Here is an 18049-nt window from a genome sequence, read left to right as displayed (position 1 = left end):
CCCACAAGTGCAGCAGTGGAAATTAGCGGCCTGGCTACTGAGGAGGGTATTTTAAAATCTAAGGGATTTTCAGAGAGCTTAATCTCCACCCTCCTCAACAGTAGGAAAAAGGAGACACGTAAGATTTACAAAAAGGTCTGGCTCCTTTTCAACAAATGGTGCATAGAAAACTCCTTCTCGGTGCAGAGTCCCGTAGCTGTGTTGGAGTTTCTGCAGTGTGGAGCGGACAAGGGTTTATCCGTAGGCACCCTTAAAAGTCAGGTTTCAGCACTCAGTGTTTATCTGGAGAAGTCTCTGGCTACCAATCCTTGGGTGGTCAGATTCTTTAGGGCACTGTCAAGACAGAGACCTACCCGAGGTCCACCCTTTCCCGGGTGGGATCTATCTCTGGTTTTACAGAGCCTTACGGGTATTCCCTTTGAGCCATTGGACAAGTGCCTGTTAAGGGAGCTTACCCTAAAAACAGTATTTTTAGTAGCAGTGACAACTGCCAGGAGAGTCAGCGAAATTGAGGCGTTATCAATTAGACCTCCTTTTTGTGTTATTTTGCCAGACAGGATAGTCCTGAAGACTGATCCAGCTTTTTTGCCTAAAGTGGCGTCAGGCTTTCACAGAAGCCAGGAAATAGTCCTACCCTCGTTTTGTCCCAATCCTTTAGGTGAAAGGGAACTAAAATTTCATTTTTTAGATGTGAGGAGGTGTATCCTACAATACCTAGAGATGACTAAAATGATAAGGAAGTCTGATTCTCTATTTATTTTGTTTTCTGGGGCCAGAAAGGGTCTCCGAGCGTCCCGACGCACGATTGCCAGATGGCTTAGATTAGCTATTGGGCAGGCATATTCTTTAGCAGGGAAGGAGATCCCTAGAGGCATAAAGGCACACTCCACCAGAGCAGTGGCAACTTCCCAGGCAGAGAAGGCTGGAGCAACGCCAGAGCAAATATGCAAGGCAGCGACATGGTCCAGCTACTCCACTTTCGTTAGACATTACAGAGTGGACCTGGTGGCGGCAGGTGAGCAGTCTTTTGGGCGAAAAGTTCTGCAAGCTGTAGTCCCACCCTAATTGGTAAGTGCTCGATTATCCTCTCTATTGTGGCTGTCCTGAAATGACGAAAAGGGAAAATTAAAGTTACGTACCGGTAACGTCTTTTCCTGTAGTCTTTCAGGACAGCCCTAGTTACCCACCCTAAGCTTGGGGGGGTCTTATTTAAGACCGGAACGCAATATGATAATGGTATTGATTGGTATGTTATTAATGTGTTCTTGTGTCTCCCCAGCTGGCCGGAGGTACTCTTGAAAGAACTGAGGTCTGGCAGGGGAGGAGAGAATTTATGGGCTGGCGCAGTGTTTCCAGAGGAAGGGGAGGAGACTATCTCTCTCTATTGTGGCTGTCCTGAAAGACTACAGGAAAAGACGTTACCGGTACGTAACTTTAATTTTCTTCATATATACCCTGCTTATAATTTTTTTTTTTGTAATTACAGTTATAAATAAGCTGTCAACTAAGCAAATCATTTTAAACCACTTCCGGACCACCGCACAATGATGTACGTCCTTAATTTGTAGGGGGGTATCATTGTTATGGCAGCAGTTAGCTGCCATAACCTCGGTATCCTCTTCTTCAGCCGGCGGTCCAGTTTCTGATAACAGTGGTCTCTGCGGCGGATTCGCCGCAAGATCACTCTTATCGGCGGCGGCAGAGGGGCCCCCCCCTCCCGCCACGCTCCAGTGCCCTCCGCCGCTTACCGGAGCCATTGGCAGCGGCGGAGGTGGTAATTGGATCTTCACCCTTGCTGGGCATGGAGACAAGTGAGGGGAAGATGGCCCCCATCCGTCTCCATAACAATGCAGGGCGGAAGCGACATCAAAACCGCCCATAGCTCTTAAAGGGACATTTTTTTTAAATTTTTTTATTTTTTTTTAAATGACAACTTGTTTTTATTTCTTTTTTTGCATTTAAGTGTAAATATGAGATCTGAGGTCCTTTAGAGGTCCTGTCTTGCTCTTTTTCTATTACAAGGGATGTTTACATTCCTTGTAATAGGCATAAAAGTGACACAATTTTTTATTTTTTTTTAAAAACAGTGTAAAAATAAATGAGAAAAAAACTAATTTTTTTTAAATGCACCCCGTCTCGCCGAGCTCACGCGCAGAAGCGAACGCTTACGTGAGTAGCGCCCTCATATGAAAACGGTGTTCAAACCACACATGTGAGGTATCCCCACGATCGGTAGAGCGAGAGCAATAATTCTAGCCCTAGACCTCCTCTGTATCTTAAAACATGCAACCTGTAGAATTTTTTTAAACGTCGCCTATGGAGATTTTTAAGGGTAAAAGTTTGTCGCCATTCCACGAGCGGGCGCAATTTTGAAGCGTGACATGTTGGGTATCAGTTTACCCGGCATAACATTATCTTTCACAATATAGTAAAAAATTGGGATAACTTTACTGTTGTCTAATGTTTTAATTCAAAAAAGTGTATTTTTTCCAAAAAAGTGCGCTTGCAAGACCCCTGAGCAAATACGGTGTGACAAAGTATTGCAACGACCGCCATTTTTTTTCTCTAGGGTGTTAGAAAAAAAAAATGTATATGTTTGGGGGTTCAAAGTAATTTTCTAGCAAAAAAATAAACTGTTTTTAACTTGTAAACAACACATCTTAAAAAGAGGCTCGGTCCTTAAGTGGTTAAAATATATTATAGTGTGTGTATATATATGTGTGCGTGTTTGTGGATAGATTATATATATATATATATATATATATATATATATATATATATATATATATATATATATATATATATATATATATATATATATATTGTGTGTATGTATATATATATTGTGTGTGTATGTATGTTTTAATTTTTTTATTATTATTTATTTTATTTTTTTTAATCGGGTTTTCAGTTCGTCTTTTTTTTACAGGCTGTCTCTGTGCCTCTCTGCGAGAAGCGTATTGACAGCTAAGCAAGGTTTGTATTGTAAACAAAATAATTGAAAACCAATTAGTTCCTAGGTGGTCCCTAATCCTTAGTGTTAGACCAGCTCTGTCAGTGACAATGCAAGGTCAGAACTAGGAACCCCCTGCTGTGGGCTTCTATTACAGAAACTGATATAGCTTAATGTTGCCTCAACCCAGGACATACTGATGAACATTAATCTAGGGATTGCTTTTTTAATCTCACACGCTTTTTTTTTTTTTTTTTATCATACAAGGTAAAACTGTATATTTTTTCTCAGAAAAATCAGCTTCTGCTGTGGGGTAAACAGCAGTTTGATACATTGATGAAAACCTAGCCTACTGGAATGCTTGAGTACTACTAGAGTGAATAAATAATGTTCCTGAATAAAGAAAAATGTAAAGATTCCTTAAAGCGGGGGTCCACCTATCTATCGTTTTTTTTTTTTTTTGGAGTTCATTCACAAACTTTTCTTCTCATGATTATCTACTCACATGTTCTGTGTAATATGTCCGCCTGTGTCTGATTTCGTTGTAAAGAATAACTTATAAAATTCACTGAAGGCGGTTTCCATCTTCATTGTGGGCATTTGAAGCCCACAAGCATGTATTTCCTGGATGCGGTGAATGCTGTGCTCCCAGCATTCACCGAGATGTTGTGATGACGCTGTTGCACAATGCATGCTGGGAAGCCTGAGACTAGCTCCCAGGGGACTGTGGGAGGTCTGGGAGAGGCTAGAAACACGCCTACTCCCATGGGAGGAAAACCAGGAAGTGCTAAGAAGATTAGAAAAAAAAAGGTAATTACGGCGATTTAAATTTTTTTACACAGCATGTCAGCATCTAGGCAAAGAAGAGAATGCATAGAGATAATGTTCAAAATTTGGGTGGAACCCCGCTTTAATTAATGCACCAGTAGAGTCATAAAAACACAGCAGAGGATATACTGTAGCTTTTCAAATATATGTTCTAAAAAAAAAGTTTGGCTGTTGCCGGCTTTAAGAATTTCTCTTTATGAATATTTAATACCCCTTCTTTGGGTTCTGTAGTTCTTATTTCAGAGATATATTGAATATTTTTTTCTTTTTCAGTAACAATGAAACTCCCAAGACCGAGGATGAGGGAAATAAAGAACTGTCAGGTAACTGAAGTGGTGTTTTGTGTCTAAAAGATTATCTACACACACAAAGCCATGTGTGTTTGTTGTGACATAGGTCCTAGAAGAGAGGATGATGGCATATATATTTCTTACAGATTTTTGGTGGAATGTGTGTGTGCTACCTCACTTTCCAATCACACCTCCTTCCCCAGCATTCTGCATTAAAATGCATTAACCACTCTCTAATAGCACATTCCTCCCCATTTTGATAGTATAGGTAAATAGATGAAGAAAGTTGTATGTGTGTGTGTGTGTGTGTGTGTGTGTATAGATATAGATAGTGGATATAAAAAGTTTACATACCCCTGTTAAAATGTCAGGTTTCTGTGATGTAAAAAAAAAAATGAGACTAAGATAAATCATTTCAGAACGTTTTCAATCTTTATTGTGACCTACAAACTGTACAACTTAATTGAAAAACGAACTGAAATCTTTTAACGAGGGGGGGATAATACTAATGCGGTTGCATAAGTGTGCACAGCCTCTTATAACTAGAGATGTAGCTGTGTTCAGAATTAAGCAATCACATTCAAACTCATGTTAAGTAGGTACCAGTACAAACCTGCCATCATTTAAAGTGCCTCTGATTAACCCCAAATAAAGTTCAGCTGTTCCAGTAGGTTTTTGCTGAAATTTTCTTAGTCGCATTCTACAGCAAAAGCCATGGTCCGCAGAGAGCTTCCAAAGCATCAGAGGGATCTCCTTGTTAAAAGGTATCAGTCAGAAGAAGGGTACAAAAGAATTTCCAGGGCATTAGATATACCATTGAACACAGTGAAGACAGTCATCAAGTGGAGAAAATATGGCACAACAGTGACATTACCAAGAACTGGATGTCCTTCCAAAATTGATGAAAAGACGAGAAGAAAACTGGTCAGGGAGGCTACCAAGAGACCTACAGCAACATTAAAGGAGCTGCAGGAATATCTAGTAAGTACTGGCTGTGCGGTACAAGTGACAACATTCTCCCGTATTCTTCATATGTCTGGGCTATGGGGTAGAGTGGCAAGACCCTTTTCTTACGAAGAAAATAATGCAAGTCCAGCTAAATTTTGCAAAAACACATCTGAAGTCTCCCAAAAGCATGTGGAAAATGGGTTGTGGTCTGAAACCGAGGTTGAACTTTTTGGCCATAATTCCAAAAGATATATGTGGTGCAAAAACAACACTGCACATCATCAAAAGAACATCATACCCACAGTGAAGCATGGTGGTGGCAGCATCATGCTTTGGGGCTGTTTTTCTTCAGCTGGAACAGGGGCCTTAGTCAAGCTAGAGGGAATTTTAAACAGTTCAAAATATTAGTCAATATTGGCACAAAACCTTCAGGCTTCTGCTGGAAAGCTGAACATGAAGAGGAACATCATCTTTCAGCATGACAACGACCCAAAGCATACATCCAAATCAACAAAGCAATGGTTTCACCAGAACAAGATTAAAGTTTTGGAATGGCCCAGCCAGAGCGCAGACTTGAATCCTTTTGAAAATCTGTGGGGTGATGTGAAGAGGGCTGTGCACAGGAGGTGTCGTCGCAATCTGAAAGTTATGGAGTGTTTTTTTGCAAAGAACAGTGGGCAATCATTGCAAAGTCAAGATGTGCCATGCTGATAGACTCATACCCCAAAACACTGAGTGCTGTAATAATAATCAAAAGGTGCTTCAGTAAAGTATTAGTTTAAGAGTGTGCACACTTATGCAACCATATTATTTTCTTTTTTTCTTTTTTTACTTTCCTCCACCTAACAGTTTTTTGTTCAGTTGAGTTGTACAGTTTATAGGTCACATTAAAGGTAAAAAAAAGTTCTGAAATTATTTATCTTTGTCTCATTTTTTTTTTTACATCACAGAAACCTGACATTTTACCCACTTTACAGCCCAGGCCGTTTTTTGTGATACGGTACGGCGTTGTTTTAACTAACAATTGCGCGGTAATGCAACGCTGTACCCAAACAAAATTGACGTCCTTTTTTATTCCCACAAATAGAGCTTTTCTTTTGGTGGTATTTGATCACCTCTGCGGTTTTTATTTTTTGCGCTATAAAGCAAAAGAGAGTGAAATTTTTGAAAAAAAACCCAATATTTTTTACTGTTTCCTATAAGAAATATCCCCCCCAAAAAAACAAAAAACTAATTTCTTCATCAGCTTAGGCCAATATGTATTCTGCATATTTTTGATAAAAAACAATTAGCAATAAGCATCTATTGATTGGTTTGTACAAAAGTTATAGCGTCCACCGAATAGGGGATAGATTTATGGCATTTTTTTTTTTTTTTTCGTACTAGTAATAGCGGCAATCTGCGATATTTGTTTTTAGCAGCACTATGGCGGACAGATCGGACACTTTTTTGACACTTTTTTTTTTTTTGGGACCATTGACATTTATACAGTGATCAATGCTATAAAAATGCAGTGATTACTGTGTAAATGTCACTGGCAGGGAAGGGGTTAACACGGGGGCGATCAAGAGGTTAAATGTGTTCCCTGGGAGGTGTTCCTAACTGTGGGAGGATGAGACTGACTGGAGGAGAGAGATCGCTGTTCCTAATCACTAGGAACAGCAAATCTCTCTCTCTTCTCCTGTCAGAACGGGGATCTGTTTGGCTTTCTGAGGAGGGATTGCGGGTCGCCGGCAGACATCGCTGCCGCGGGGTGCGCCCCCTATACCCCTTAAAGTGTCCACCGTATAGCTACGGCAATTTGCACCGGGAAGCCAACCTGCCACCGTATTACGACAGCGGCTGGTCATCAAGTAGTTAACGGGTGTGTAGACTTCTTGTATCCACTATAAGGATAGAAATTTCAATGTTTTTTAACGTAAAGATTCTTGCATAGGCTCTTCAAACTGAGTCCTTGACAAATTTGGGAAATTCAGTCTGACCATATAATTAAAAAATATGTAGTCATAGGTTTCCTTTAGGGAATATTGAAGGTAACTGTCAGAATGATAAGTAAATACATGGAAAGTCTCACAAAAGTATAGTTTTAACACACTCCCTCTTCCCACTTGAATATGTCTGTTGGTCAATAAGGGTTGCCCATCATGGACAGACCAATATAGAGGTTGAAAAAAACAGAAGTACAGAAAATAAAAGGATTATTATGCCACAGAATGGCTAGCACCGGTGCATTACATAAATTCATTCTTGACATTAAATACTACACTGAGCAAAATTATAAATGCAAAACTTTTGTGTTTGCCCCTTTTAATCATGAACTGAACAAAAAGATTTCCGACTTTTTCTATGTACACAAAAAAAGGCCTTTTTCCTCTTAAATATTGTTCACAAATCTGTGTTAGTGAGCACTTCTCCTTTGCCGAAATAATCCATCCACCACACAGGTTTGGCTTATCAAGATGCTGATTAGACAGCATGATTATTGCACAGGTGTGCCTTATGCCGCGTACACACGGTCGGATTTTCCCAAGGGAAATGTTCGATAGGAGCTTTTTGTCGGAAATTCCAACTGTGTCTAGACTCCATCGGACATTTTCCATCTAATTTCCGACAAACAAAATTTGAGATCTGGTTCTCTAATTTTCCAACAACAAAATCAGTTATTGTAAATTCCGATCGTGTGTACACAACTCCAACGCACAAAGTTCCACGCATGCTCGGAATCAAGCAGAAGAGCCGCACTGGCTATTGAACTTAATTTTTCTCGGCTCGTGTTGTACGTCACCGCGTTCTTGACGTTCGGAATTTCTGACAAGATTTGTGTGACCATGTGTATGCAAGACAAGTTTGAGCCAACATCCGTCGTAAAAAAAACATGGCTTTTGTTGTTGGAATGTGCAATCCTGTATATGCGGCATTAGGTTGGCCACAATAAAAGGCCGCTCTTAAATGTGCAATTTTATCATACAGCACAATGCCACAAATGTCGCAAGTTTTGAGGGAGCGTGCAATTGGCATGCTGCCTGCAGAAATGTCCACCAGAGCTGTTGCCCTTGAATTGAATGTTCATTTCTCTATCATAAGCCGTCTCCAAAGGCGTTTCAGAGAATTTGACAGTACATCCAACCGGCCTCACAACCGCAGACCATGTGTAACCACACCAGCCCAGGACCTCCACATCCAGCATCTTCACCTCCAAGATCGTCTGAGACCAGTCATCTGGACAGCTGGTGCAACAATCTGTTTGCATAACTAAAGAATTTCTGCACAAACTGTCAGAAACCCTATCAGGGAAGCTCATCTGCATGCCCGTCGTCCTCATCGGGGTCTCGACCTGACTGCAGTTCGTCATCGTAACCAACTTGAGTGGGCAAATGCTCACATTCGGTGGTGTCTGGCACTTTGGAGAGGTGTTCTCTTCACGGATGAATCCCGGTTTTCACTGTACAGGGCAGGTTGCAGACCGCGTGTATGGCGTTTATGTGGGTGAGCAATTTGCTGATGTCAACATTGTGGATCGCGTGGCCCATGGTGGCGGTGGGGTTATGGTATGGGCAGGCGTATGCTATGGACAACGAACATAGGTGCATTTTATTGATGCCATTTTGAATGCACAGAGAATACCGTAACTAGATCCTGAGGCCCATTGTTGTGACATTCATCCACGACCATCACCTCATGTTGCAGCATGATAATGCACGACCCCATGTTGCAAGGATCTGTACACAATTCCTGGAAGCTGAGAACATCCCAGTACTTGCATGGCCAGCAAACTCACTGCACATGTCACCCATTGAGCATGTTTGGGATGCTCTGGATCGGCGTATACGTCAGACAGCGTGTTTCAGTTCCTACCAATATCCAGCAACTTCTCACAGCCATTGAAGAGGAACGGACCAACATTCCACAGGCCACAATCGACAACCTGATTAACTCTATGCAAAGGAGATGTTCTGCACTGCGTGAGGCAAAAGGTGGTCACACCAGATACTGACTGGTTTTCGGACCCCCGCCCCCCCAATACAGTAAAACTGCAAATTTTAGAGTGGCCTTTTATTGTGGTCAGCCTAAGGCATACCTGTGCAATAATCATGCTGTCTAATCAGCATCTTGATTTGCCAACACCTGTGACTGGTGGACAGATTATCAGGAGAAGTGCTCACTAAGATGTACGTTTATCAAACAGAGAAGAGCCAAGATCCTGATGATCACGGTTGATCTCTCTATTGTGCCAGTTTATGAAGCTGCGTTCAGGAGTGGAGAACATGTTCTTCACTTCTCATCACAGAACACACCCTGCTGTCATTCACTTTTACACAGATGACCAGTTTATGAAGGTGAGATCTGAAGATGTCACTGGCCATCTCTGTAAAATATCTCCGTTCCAGATTCTCCAGCTTAGAGGTGGAGAATCTGGGTGAGAAGCTGCTGCGATGTGAGATAGCTTGGCCTCTTTCTTCCTAATATCAGCAACAGAAAGCTTAAAGATATAATTAATAACTATATATGTTTGTGTGTGTGTAAATGTGTTTTTTTTTATAAAAAAAAAAAAAAATATATAAATATAAATATATTACACACAAACACAGTATAGTTATGATGTATTTTCTTTTAGGACCCATTCACAGCTGAGCAGTGCAGAATTGTTGGCAGAATTGCGCAATTCTTGCCACAATTCCAAATTGCTGTAAAAATGTGTCAAAATACGCAATGCAGTTTTGGGTGCCATTCATTGTTAATGGCACCCCAAATGCAGTTACCAGACATGCATTTTGTCTTTTGACAAATACACTACGAAGGTGCCAAAATGCGCATTGAAAAAATGCACAATGCTCCATGCCCAAAAAATTTTCTTTGGCTTTTTGGGCCATTTTTTGTGTGCATTTTGGTATGGTTTTTGATGCACATTTTGCTGTGTTTTTTTTTTTTTTTTTTTTTTTTTTTAACACACATTTTGGCTTGTTTTTTAAAATGCATTTTAGCACATTTTTATGTGCATTTTGGTACTTTTTTAACATTTTTGGCTAATTTTTTTTACCTGCGTTTTTATATTTTCATGTAATTACAGTCTTTTTAACTTTGGTTTCACTTTTGAAACTCAGCTGCTCTGTAATCACACAGGTGTCTCAGGAGATCACAGGTAGCCCCTCCACCTTCTATATAGATCTCGGGTGTTCTCAGAGGAAAAACATTTCCTCTTTTCTCCTTCTTTTCTCCTTCTTGTTCTCCGCTTCATAAACCGGGTGCCAGAGGAGAAGCTTTTTCTCTGAGAACTGCTGAGAACTGAAATTAGATAAATTATCTCTTTGATAAATGGACACCTAAGGGTCCTTTCACACGGGACGGATCCGTGATGATCCGCCCCGTGAACATCCGCTTGCTCAGCGGGGATCGCTCCATGGATCCCCGCTGAGCAGGCAGATGACAGGTCCGTCGCTGCACAGTGTGCCTGTCAGAGTGCCGCTCTCCCCTATGGGGGATCGGATGATGACGGACTGTAGAGTCCGACGTCATCCGATCCGAAAACGGATGGAAAAGTAGGTTTTTCGGATCGGAGCGGGTCGGATGTCAACGTACATGTCACCGCTGACATCCGACGCTCCATAGAGGTCTATGGAGGGTCCGTTCAGGTCCGCCTAAAAAACTGTCAGGCGGACCTGAACGCATTGTTCATGTGAAAGCGGCCTAAAACAGATTGGACAGATTTGCTAACAATATTTGAGAGAAATAGGCCTTTTGTGTACAAAGAAAAAGTTGTAGATCTTTGAGTTCAGCTCATGATAAATAGGGGCAAACACAAAAGTGTTGCTCAGTGTATATTGAAAATATAAACTGCTAGAAAATATAAACTGCTAGATTTTAGTTGAGTTTGTAATAGTCTATTATATTCCCCAGTAGAAATCTGTCTTGAGAAAAAGTAAATTTTTTTTTTTTTTTTGTTGCAGTTAGAAATCATTAATGTCACAATATAAATGTAACACTTTTCTCACAGGAAATTACAGTGAGGACTTTGAAGATGACCCTGAATCTCTTAGCCCCCTTGTCAAAAATTCACAGGAAGAAAATGATGGTCTGGAAAATATTAAAGTGAATAATCTGGTTGGTTTCTTTTTTTTGATCTTTTTCTGGACAGATAGGCCATTGCAAGTTTGTAACTTAGGCTGCATTCACACCTGAGCGTTTTCAGCTCATAAAACGCCTGAAAAACACCCAACAAGCAAAATCCCATTCATTCCAATGGCATCTGTTCACATCTGAGCGTTTTGTCACCTGAAGCAAATCGCCTGAAAAACGCCTTAAGCTCAAAAAAGAACATGAGCTTCTTCTTTTTACATTGGTTACCTGTACAAAAGCGCAGCAAAAATGCTGTATAAATCGTGGCAAAATCGCATGACTTTAAAAACGCTCAGGTGTGAATGCAGCCTAGGGCTATAGATGCTGCAGATACTAGCATGCTAATTTATATGCATAAAAAAATGAATAAAAACCAAGCGCTGATGTGGATAGATATGTGTGATATAAATAAATTGTGCTTAAAAATATATATATACCAATATAGTTAGTGCTATAAAAAAATCAGTAAATTAAAGCTGCTATCAATATAGGGTGATCAGATAACCAAACAAATAGTACTAAGTATAAAATTGATGCGCTTTAAATAAATAGTGCACAATATGCTGCTGCGACTAAGCTTAAATCCAGGAATAAAAAATGCATACATGTGAATAAAATAAATACATAATTATGGTGCTAATACATGTGTTAAAATTGCCAAAAAAAAAAAAATTGCCAAAAAAAATCTTCAAATTGGTGATGTGACGGTTAGTATAAATAAAATAATAATGACACTCTGAGTACAATGTCCAGGCAGAGATAAATAGTGGGAGAAAGTAAAAATAATTAAACAGTTCCTTCCCTTAATCCAGATTGACTCACTGGGTTAGATCGTTTGTATCAGGATATTTAGTTTTTCTTGCATCCCACTTCAACAATTATACTGCTGGTGATTCGGCTCTCAGGATAAAGGTTTTATGCAAAGCAAGCAAAGAAAAAATAGATCATTGTGCAGTGAACTTACTAGATAGTACATAAGCAAAACAGAGACAAGAGATACACTCACAAACTCCCGGTCTATTAGAAGCATTCAAATAAGCAGATTGCAGTCAGCCGCTGTGGACGAGGTTTCCCATAGAGAAACAGCTGCTGTTAACCTTCAGGTGTATTGCAGCACTGAATGTCCTAAGCTCAGCTTAGGACATTCAGTGCTGCAATACACCTGAAGGTTAACAGCAGCTGTTTCTCTATGGGAAACCTCGTCCACAGCGGCTGACTGCAATCTGCTTATTTGAATGCTTCTAATAGACCGGGAGTTTGTGAGTGTATCTCTTGTCTCTGTTTTGCTTATGTACTATCTAGTAAGTTCACTGCACAATGATCTATTTTTTCTTTGCTTGCTTTGCATAAAACCTTTATCCTGAGAGCCGAATCACCAGCAGTATAATTGTTGAAGTGGGATGCAAGAAAAACTAAATATCCTGATACAAACGATCTAACCCAGTGAGTCAATCAATCTGGATTAAGGGAAGGAACTGTTTAATTATTTTTACTTTCTCCCACTATTTATCTCTGCCTGGACATTGTACTCAGAGTGTCATTATTATTTTATTTATACTAACCGTCACATCACCAATTTGAAGATTTTTTTTGGCATTTTTTTTTTTTTTTTTGGCAATTTTAACACATGTATTAGCACCATAATTATGTATTTATTTTATTCACATGTATGCATTTTTTATTCCTGGATTTAAGCTTAGTCGCAGCAGCATATTGTGCACTATTTATTTAAAGCGCATCAATTTTATACTTAGTACAATTTATATGCATAAATCATATTTTCCTGGTGCCTTTTAAGCACTTGCCGACCGCCCACCATCATTATATGTCGGCTGTTTGAAGTGGAATACCGTGGATACTGGGGTTATGGCAGCTAGCTACTGCCATAACCCCGGTATCCACTTCTTCAGTGGGCAGGTGGCTTTTAGATAAAAGTTTTCTCAGTGGCAGATTCGCTGCAAGATCACTTTTATCGGTGGCGGGAGAGGGCTCCACCATCCGTCATGCTCTGGTGCCCTCCGTTGCTTACTGGAGTCGCCAGCGGAGGCGATCGGGTCTTGTCCCCTCTGTGGTATGGAGCTAAGTGAGGGGTAGATGGTCCCCACCCGGCTCCATACCATTGCAGGCCGGAAACTACGTCAAAACATCACTTCCGCCCATAGCTCTTAAAGGGACTTTTTAAATTGCATTTTAGTGTAAATATGAGATCTGAGGGCTTTTTAAACCCAGATCTCATGTTTAAGAGGTCCTGTCATGCTTTTTTTCTGTTACAAGGGATGTTTACATTCCTTGTAATAGGAATAAAAGTGACACATTTTTTTATTTATTTATTTTTTTTAAAAGAACAGTGTAAAAATAAAAAATAAAGTAAAATAAATAAATTAATAATGCCCTGTCCCGCCGAGCTCGCAGGCAGAAGCAAACGCATATGTGAGTAGCGCCCGCATATGAAGACCACACGTGAGGTATCACCGCGATCGTTGGAGCGAGAGCAATAATTCTAGCTCTAGATCTCCTCTGTAACTCAAAACATGCAACCTGTGGAATTTTTTAAACATTGCCTATGGAGATTTTTAAGGGTAAAAGTTTGTCGCCATTCCACAAGCGGGCGCAATTTTGAAGCGTGAGTATCAATTTACTCGGTGTAACATCATCTTTCACAATATAAAAAAAAATTGGGCTAACTTTACTGTTGTCTTTATTTCTTAGTTCAAAAAAGTGTATTTTTTCTTTAAAAAAAAAAAAGTGTGCTTGTAAGACCGCTGCGCAAATACAATGTGACAGAAAGTATTGCAACGACCACCATTTTATACTCTAGGGTGTTAGAAAAAAAATCTTTAATGTCTGTCTTTAATGTCCTACAGTCCCAAGGCCTCTCTATGAAAGGGCGCCCCCGCTCGACCGAGTGGGGGGACGGCTTCTGCAGTTTTTAGAGACGTGGCGGGAAGAGGTCCAGGACAGATGGGTCATCTCCGTAGTGTCTCTAGGCTACAAGCTGACGTTTCCACCGTCCCGTTTTGTGGAATCAAACATTCCCAAAGCTCCAGGGAAAAGAAAAGCTTTTTTTCTGGTGCTAGCCCGATTGATGGCTCAGGGTGTAATCATAGAGATTCCCACGGAAGAGCAGGGTATGAGCTTTTATTCAAATCTCTTCATGGTACCGAAGCCGAATGGAGATGTCAGACCCATTCTAGACCTCAAGGACCTAAACCAGTTCCTAAACATCCGCTCTTTTCGCATGGAGTCAATCCGGTCAGTGGTCTCCACATTCACATTCCCTAATCCGGGCCTTTATATTAGGGGTAATGCGTATAAAGCCACCATTTAGATCACCCTTGTGCCCATGGGACTTGAATCTAGTTTTGTCGGTGTTATAAAAAAACAGCCTTTTGAGCAGATACGCCATATTCCATTGGTCCTTTTGACAAGGAAATTGTTTTTTCTGGTTGCTATCTCTTCTGCTAGAGTATCAGAGTTGGCTGCTTTTTCTTGTAAAGAGCCATATGTAACTATTCACAGGGACAGGGTGGTGTTGCATCCTCACCCGTCCTTTCTGCCTAAGGTAGTGTCAGGGTTTCATCTGAACCAAGATGGGACCCGGCCTTCTTTTTTTCCAGAACCTAGTTCTGCGGAGAAGTCTTTGCACTCGCTTGATGTAGTGAGTGCAGTCAGAGTCTATCTGAAAGCCACTGCTCAGATACGGAAAACGGATGTATTGTTTGCACTGCCAGAAGGTCCCAGGAAGAGGTAGGCAGCATCGAAGTCTACTATTTCTAAGTGGATTCGGCAAGTTATTATCCAGGCTTATGGTTTGAAAAGGAGGGTTCCACCTTTTCAAGTTAGAGCGCACTCTACCAGAGCAGTAAGGCTGCAACTTGGTCTTCGGTCCATACATTCACCAGCTTCTATCAGGTGGATGTAAAAGGGCATGAGGATGCCGTCTTTGGGCGCAGTGTACTGCGGGCAGCAGTATAGGTTCTTGCATCTGATGGCGGCCTGCTTTTTTCTGTGTCTCCCTCTCCTCAGATGGCATTGCTTTGGGACATCCCACATAGTAATTACTATGGCTGCTCTGTGTCCTGTGATGTACGATAAAGAAAATAGGATTTTTATAACAGCTTACCTGTAAAATCCTTTTCTTGGAGTACATCATGGGACACAGAGGTCCATTGCTCTCGTTGGGATACTTATTGCTTTGCTAAAAAAACTGAGGTACTCCCTGTATGGGAGGGGTTATATAGGGAGGGACTTCCTGTCTTGAGTGTGCCAGTGTCCATCACCTGAAGGTGGCCTATAACCCACATAGTAATTACTATGGTTGCTCTGTGTCCCGTGATGTACTCCAAGAAAAGGATTTTACAGGTAAGCTGTTATAAAAATCCTATTTTTAAGACTGCAAGCCATCATTGACACTAAAGGCTCAACACAGGATAACAAAATATAACTAAAGAGAACTTTTTTTTAGATTTGGATAGAGTAGCGAGGATATACAACCACTGTTGGTTACTGTCTGTATCCACGTTAGGTAAATTTGCTCTTTCTCTAATTGTCCTGATCACCTTTGTCACTAAGAATGAAAATAAGGCAAATCCAATATTTTGAGTTGCCACTAGAACAGGAATAGAGGGGGAAATGTTTTTCAATGGTAACACGTGACAACTAAGAGGGGAATTCCCTTACATTGGAAATATTTCCTTCCTATATTCCTTGCTCTGTCTAAAATGGGGAAAAAATTGGGGTTCAGATGTACTTTAAGAACTAAGTTTTTTTTTTTAATCTGATTGATGGTCCACAATTTACAGCTTCTGCCAGGGATGTGTGTAAATCTGTGAGCGCAACTATGTGTTTTAGGGTAAATAAGAATGATGTTCAATTTATCTTGACTTGGAATCACTTTAATTAAAATACTTCTCTTAACTTTTTAGGAAGAAGAAAAGCATGAAATGCTTGCCAAAGGTGAGTGTGTGTTTGTAGACAGTATTTATTAAAACATTCAGTACAGATTTTCAGCAACTCTACAATTCACACTCTATAGCCCAAGAACCAAACACTATTCTTAGCCTGCTGCTTTGCAACCTCCTTTTTCTCCTTTTTACTTTCAAACTACTCATAGCAATATCAGTGGTTATTACACTGGTGACAGCCTACTGGTTTGTCTCCTGTTTCTCCTATAAGCTGCGTAGGTTTCTGCTTCATTCCCAAGTGTGTCAAACATGTAAGTTTAATAGCTCTAAGCCCCCATGCACACAGGGCATCTTTACAGCTGCTTTTTTTAATGTCAGATGTGTTTTTTTTTTTTTCCAGCTTAAAAACTCCTCTCCATGTTATTCTATGGCCTCGTGCACATGCAGGCTTTTAGGAGCTGCAAGTGGCATAGGTGTTTTCAAGCTACAAAACAACCCAGGGTTTTGAAGACCAGCATTACAGCTGTAAAGACGTCTGAAGCTGCTAAACGTGGCTTAATGCGTCAATCGTTGTGTTTTTTTTTTTTTTTTTGACATGTCAAAAATCAATGGTTCCCTGCGAGAGCCGTCTTAAATGATCTGACTTTCATTGATTTGAATGGAAGTCGCCTCAGAGTCGGATCATTGTGATCCGACTTGTGGCATGCAACTTGTGCTCTGAGGATCTTGAAGGGGAACCCCCCCCCCCAAAAGAGACCCTTCAGTCTGATATGGATTTGGAGGGAAAAACCCCATGCCAAAAAACATGTAATATCGCCCCCAAAATTAATTCCAGACCCTTATCCAAGCATGCAGGTCGGGGGGGGGTGCTTTGGGGCAGGGGGCCTGTTGATGGGAACAAGGGCCTCCTCCCAACAACCCTGGGCGGTGGTTGCGGGGGGTCTGCGAGCAGGGGGCTTATCAGAATCTGGAAGCCCCCCTTAACCACTTGCCGGCCAGCCGCTGCAGTTGTACTGCGGCAGAATGGCTCGGCTGGGCAAGAAGACGTTATGTAACATCACTTCGCCCTGTGGCCACTAGGGGCTCGCGTGCCCACAGAGCCGATGCGAGTGCCTGGCGGTCGTGATAACTGCCGGCTCCTGCGATTGCTCAGGGCACACGGAGAACCAGCATCTGTGTGTGTAAACACACAGTTTCCGGTTCTCTGAGGTGAGAAGTGACAAATCATCTGTTCATACAGAGTATGAACAGCGATCTATCACTTCCCCTACACAGTCCACTCCCCCCTTCAGTTAGAATACACTCTAGGGAACACATTAACCCCTTGATCGCCCCCTAGTGTTAATCCCTTCCCTGCCGGTGACATTTTTACAGTAATCAATGCATTTTTTATAGCACTGAACGCTGTATAAATGACAATGGTCCCAAAAACGTGTCAATTGTCCGTGTCCACCATAAAGTCGCAGTCCTGATAAACATTGCAGATCGCCACCATTACTAGTAAAAAAAAAAAAAAAAAAATTTTTGTTTATATTGTGAAAGATAATGTTACGCCAAGTAAATTGATACCCAACATGTCACGCTTCAAAATTGTGCCAGCTTGTGGAATGGCAACAAACTTTTACCCTTAAAAATCTCAATACACGACGTTTAAAAAAAATTAGAAGTTGCATGTTTTGAGTTACAGAGGATGTCTAGGGCTAGAATTATTGTTCTCGCTCTACCGATCGCGGCAATACCCCACATGTGTGGTTTGAACACCATTCTCATATTATTTTTTTTTTTTTTTTTTTTTTTTTTTTTTTACACTGTTCTTTAAAAAAAAAAAAAAATCACTTTTATTTCTATTGCAAGGAATGTAAACATCCCTTGTAATAGAAAAAAAGCATGACAGGACCTCTTAAATATGAGATCTGGGGTCAAAAAGACCTCAGATCTCGTATTTACACTAAAATGCAATTAAAAAAAAATATATATATGGCCCTTTAAGAGCTCTGGGCGGAAGTGATGTT

General features: G+C 40.8%; 1 protein-coding gene across 1 annotated transcript in view; it reads left to right on the top strand.

Moving 5' to 3' along the window:
• The window catches only part of CEP162 (centrosomal protein 162), a 205699-nt gene that overhangs the window by 102565 nt on the left and 85085 nt on the right, over window positions 1-18049 (top strand). Inside the window, exons 6-8 of the mRNA XM_073626889.1 lie at window positions 4055-4104; window positions 11012-11118; window positions 16059-16089. Of these exons, the coding sequence (XP_073482990.1) occupies window positions 4055-4104; window positions 11012-11118; window positions 16059-16089 (188 nt within the window). The remainder of the gene's footprint in view (window positions 1-4054; window positions 4105-11011; window positions 11119-16058; window positions 16090-18049) is intronic.

The sequence above is a fragment of the Aquarana catesbeiana genome, linkage group LG04 (genome assembly GCF_042186555.1).
Source record: "Aquarana catesbeiana isolate 2022-GZ linkage group LG04, ASM4218655v1, whole genome shotgun sequence".
Classification (NCBI taxonomy): Eukaryota; Metazoa; Chordata; class Amphibia; order Anura; family Ranidae; genus Aquarana; species Aquarana catesbeiana.
Note: the sequence above shows the minus strand (reverse complement) of the source record. Positions and strands in the feature narration are given on the sequence as shown.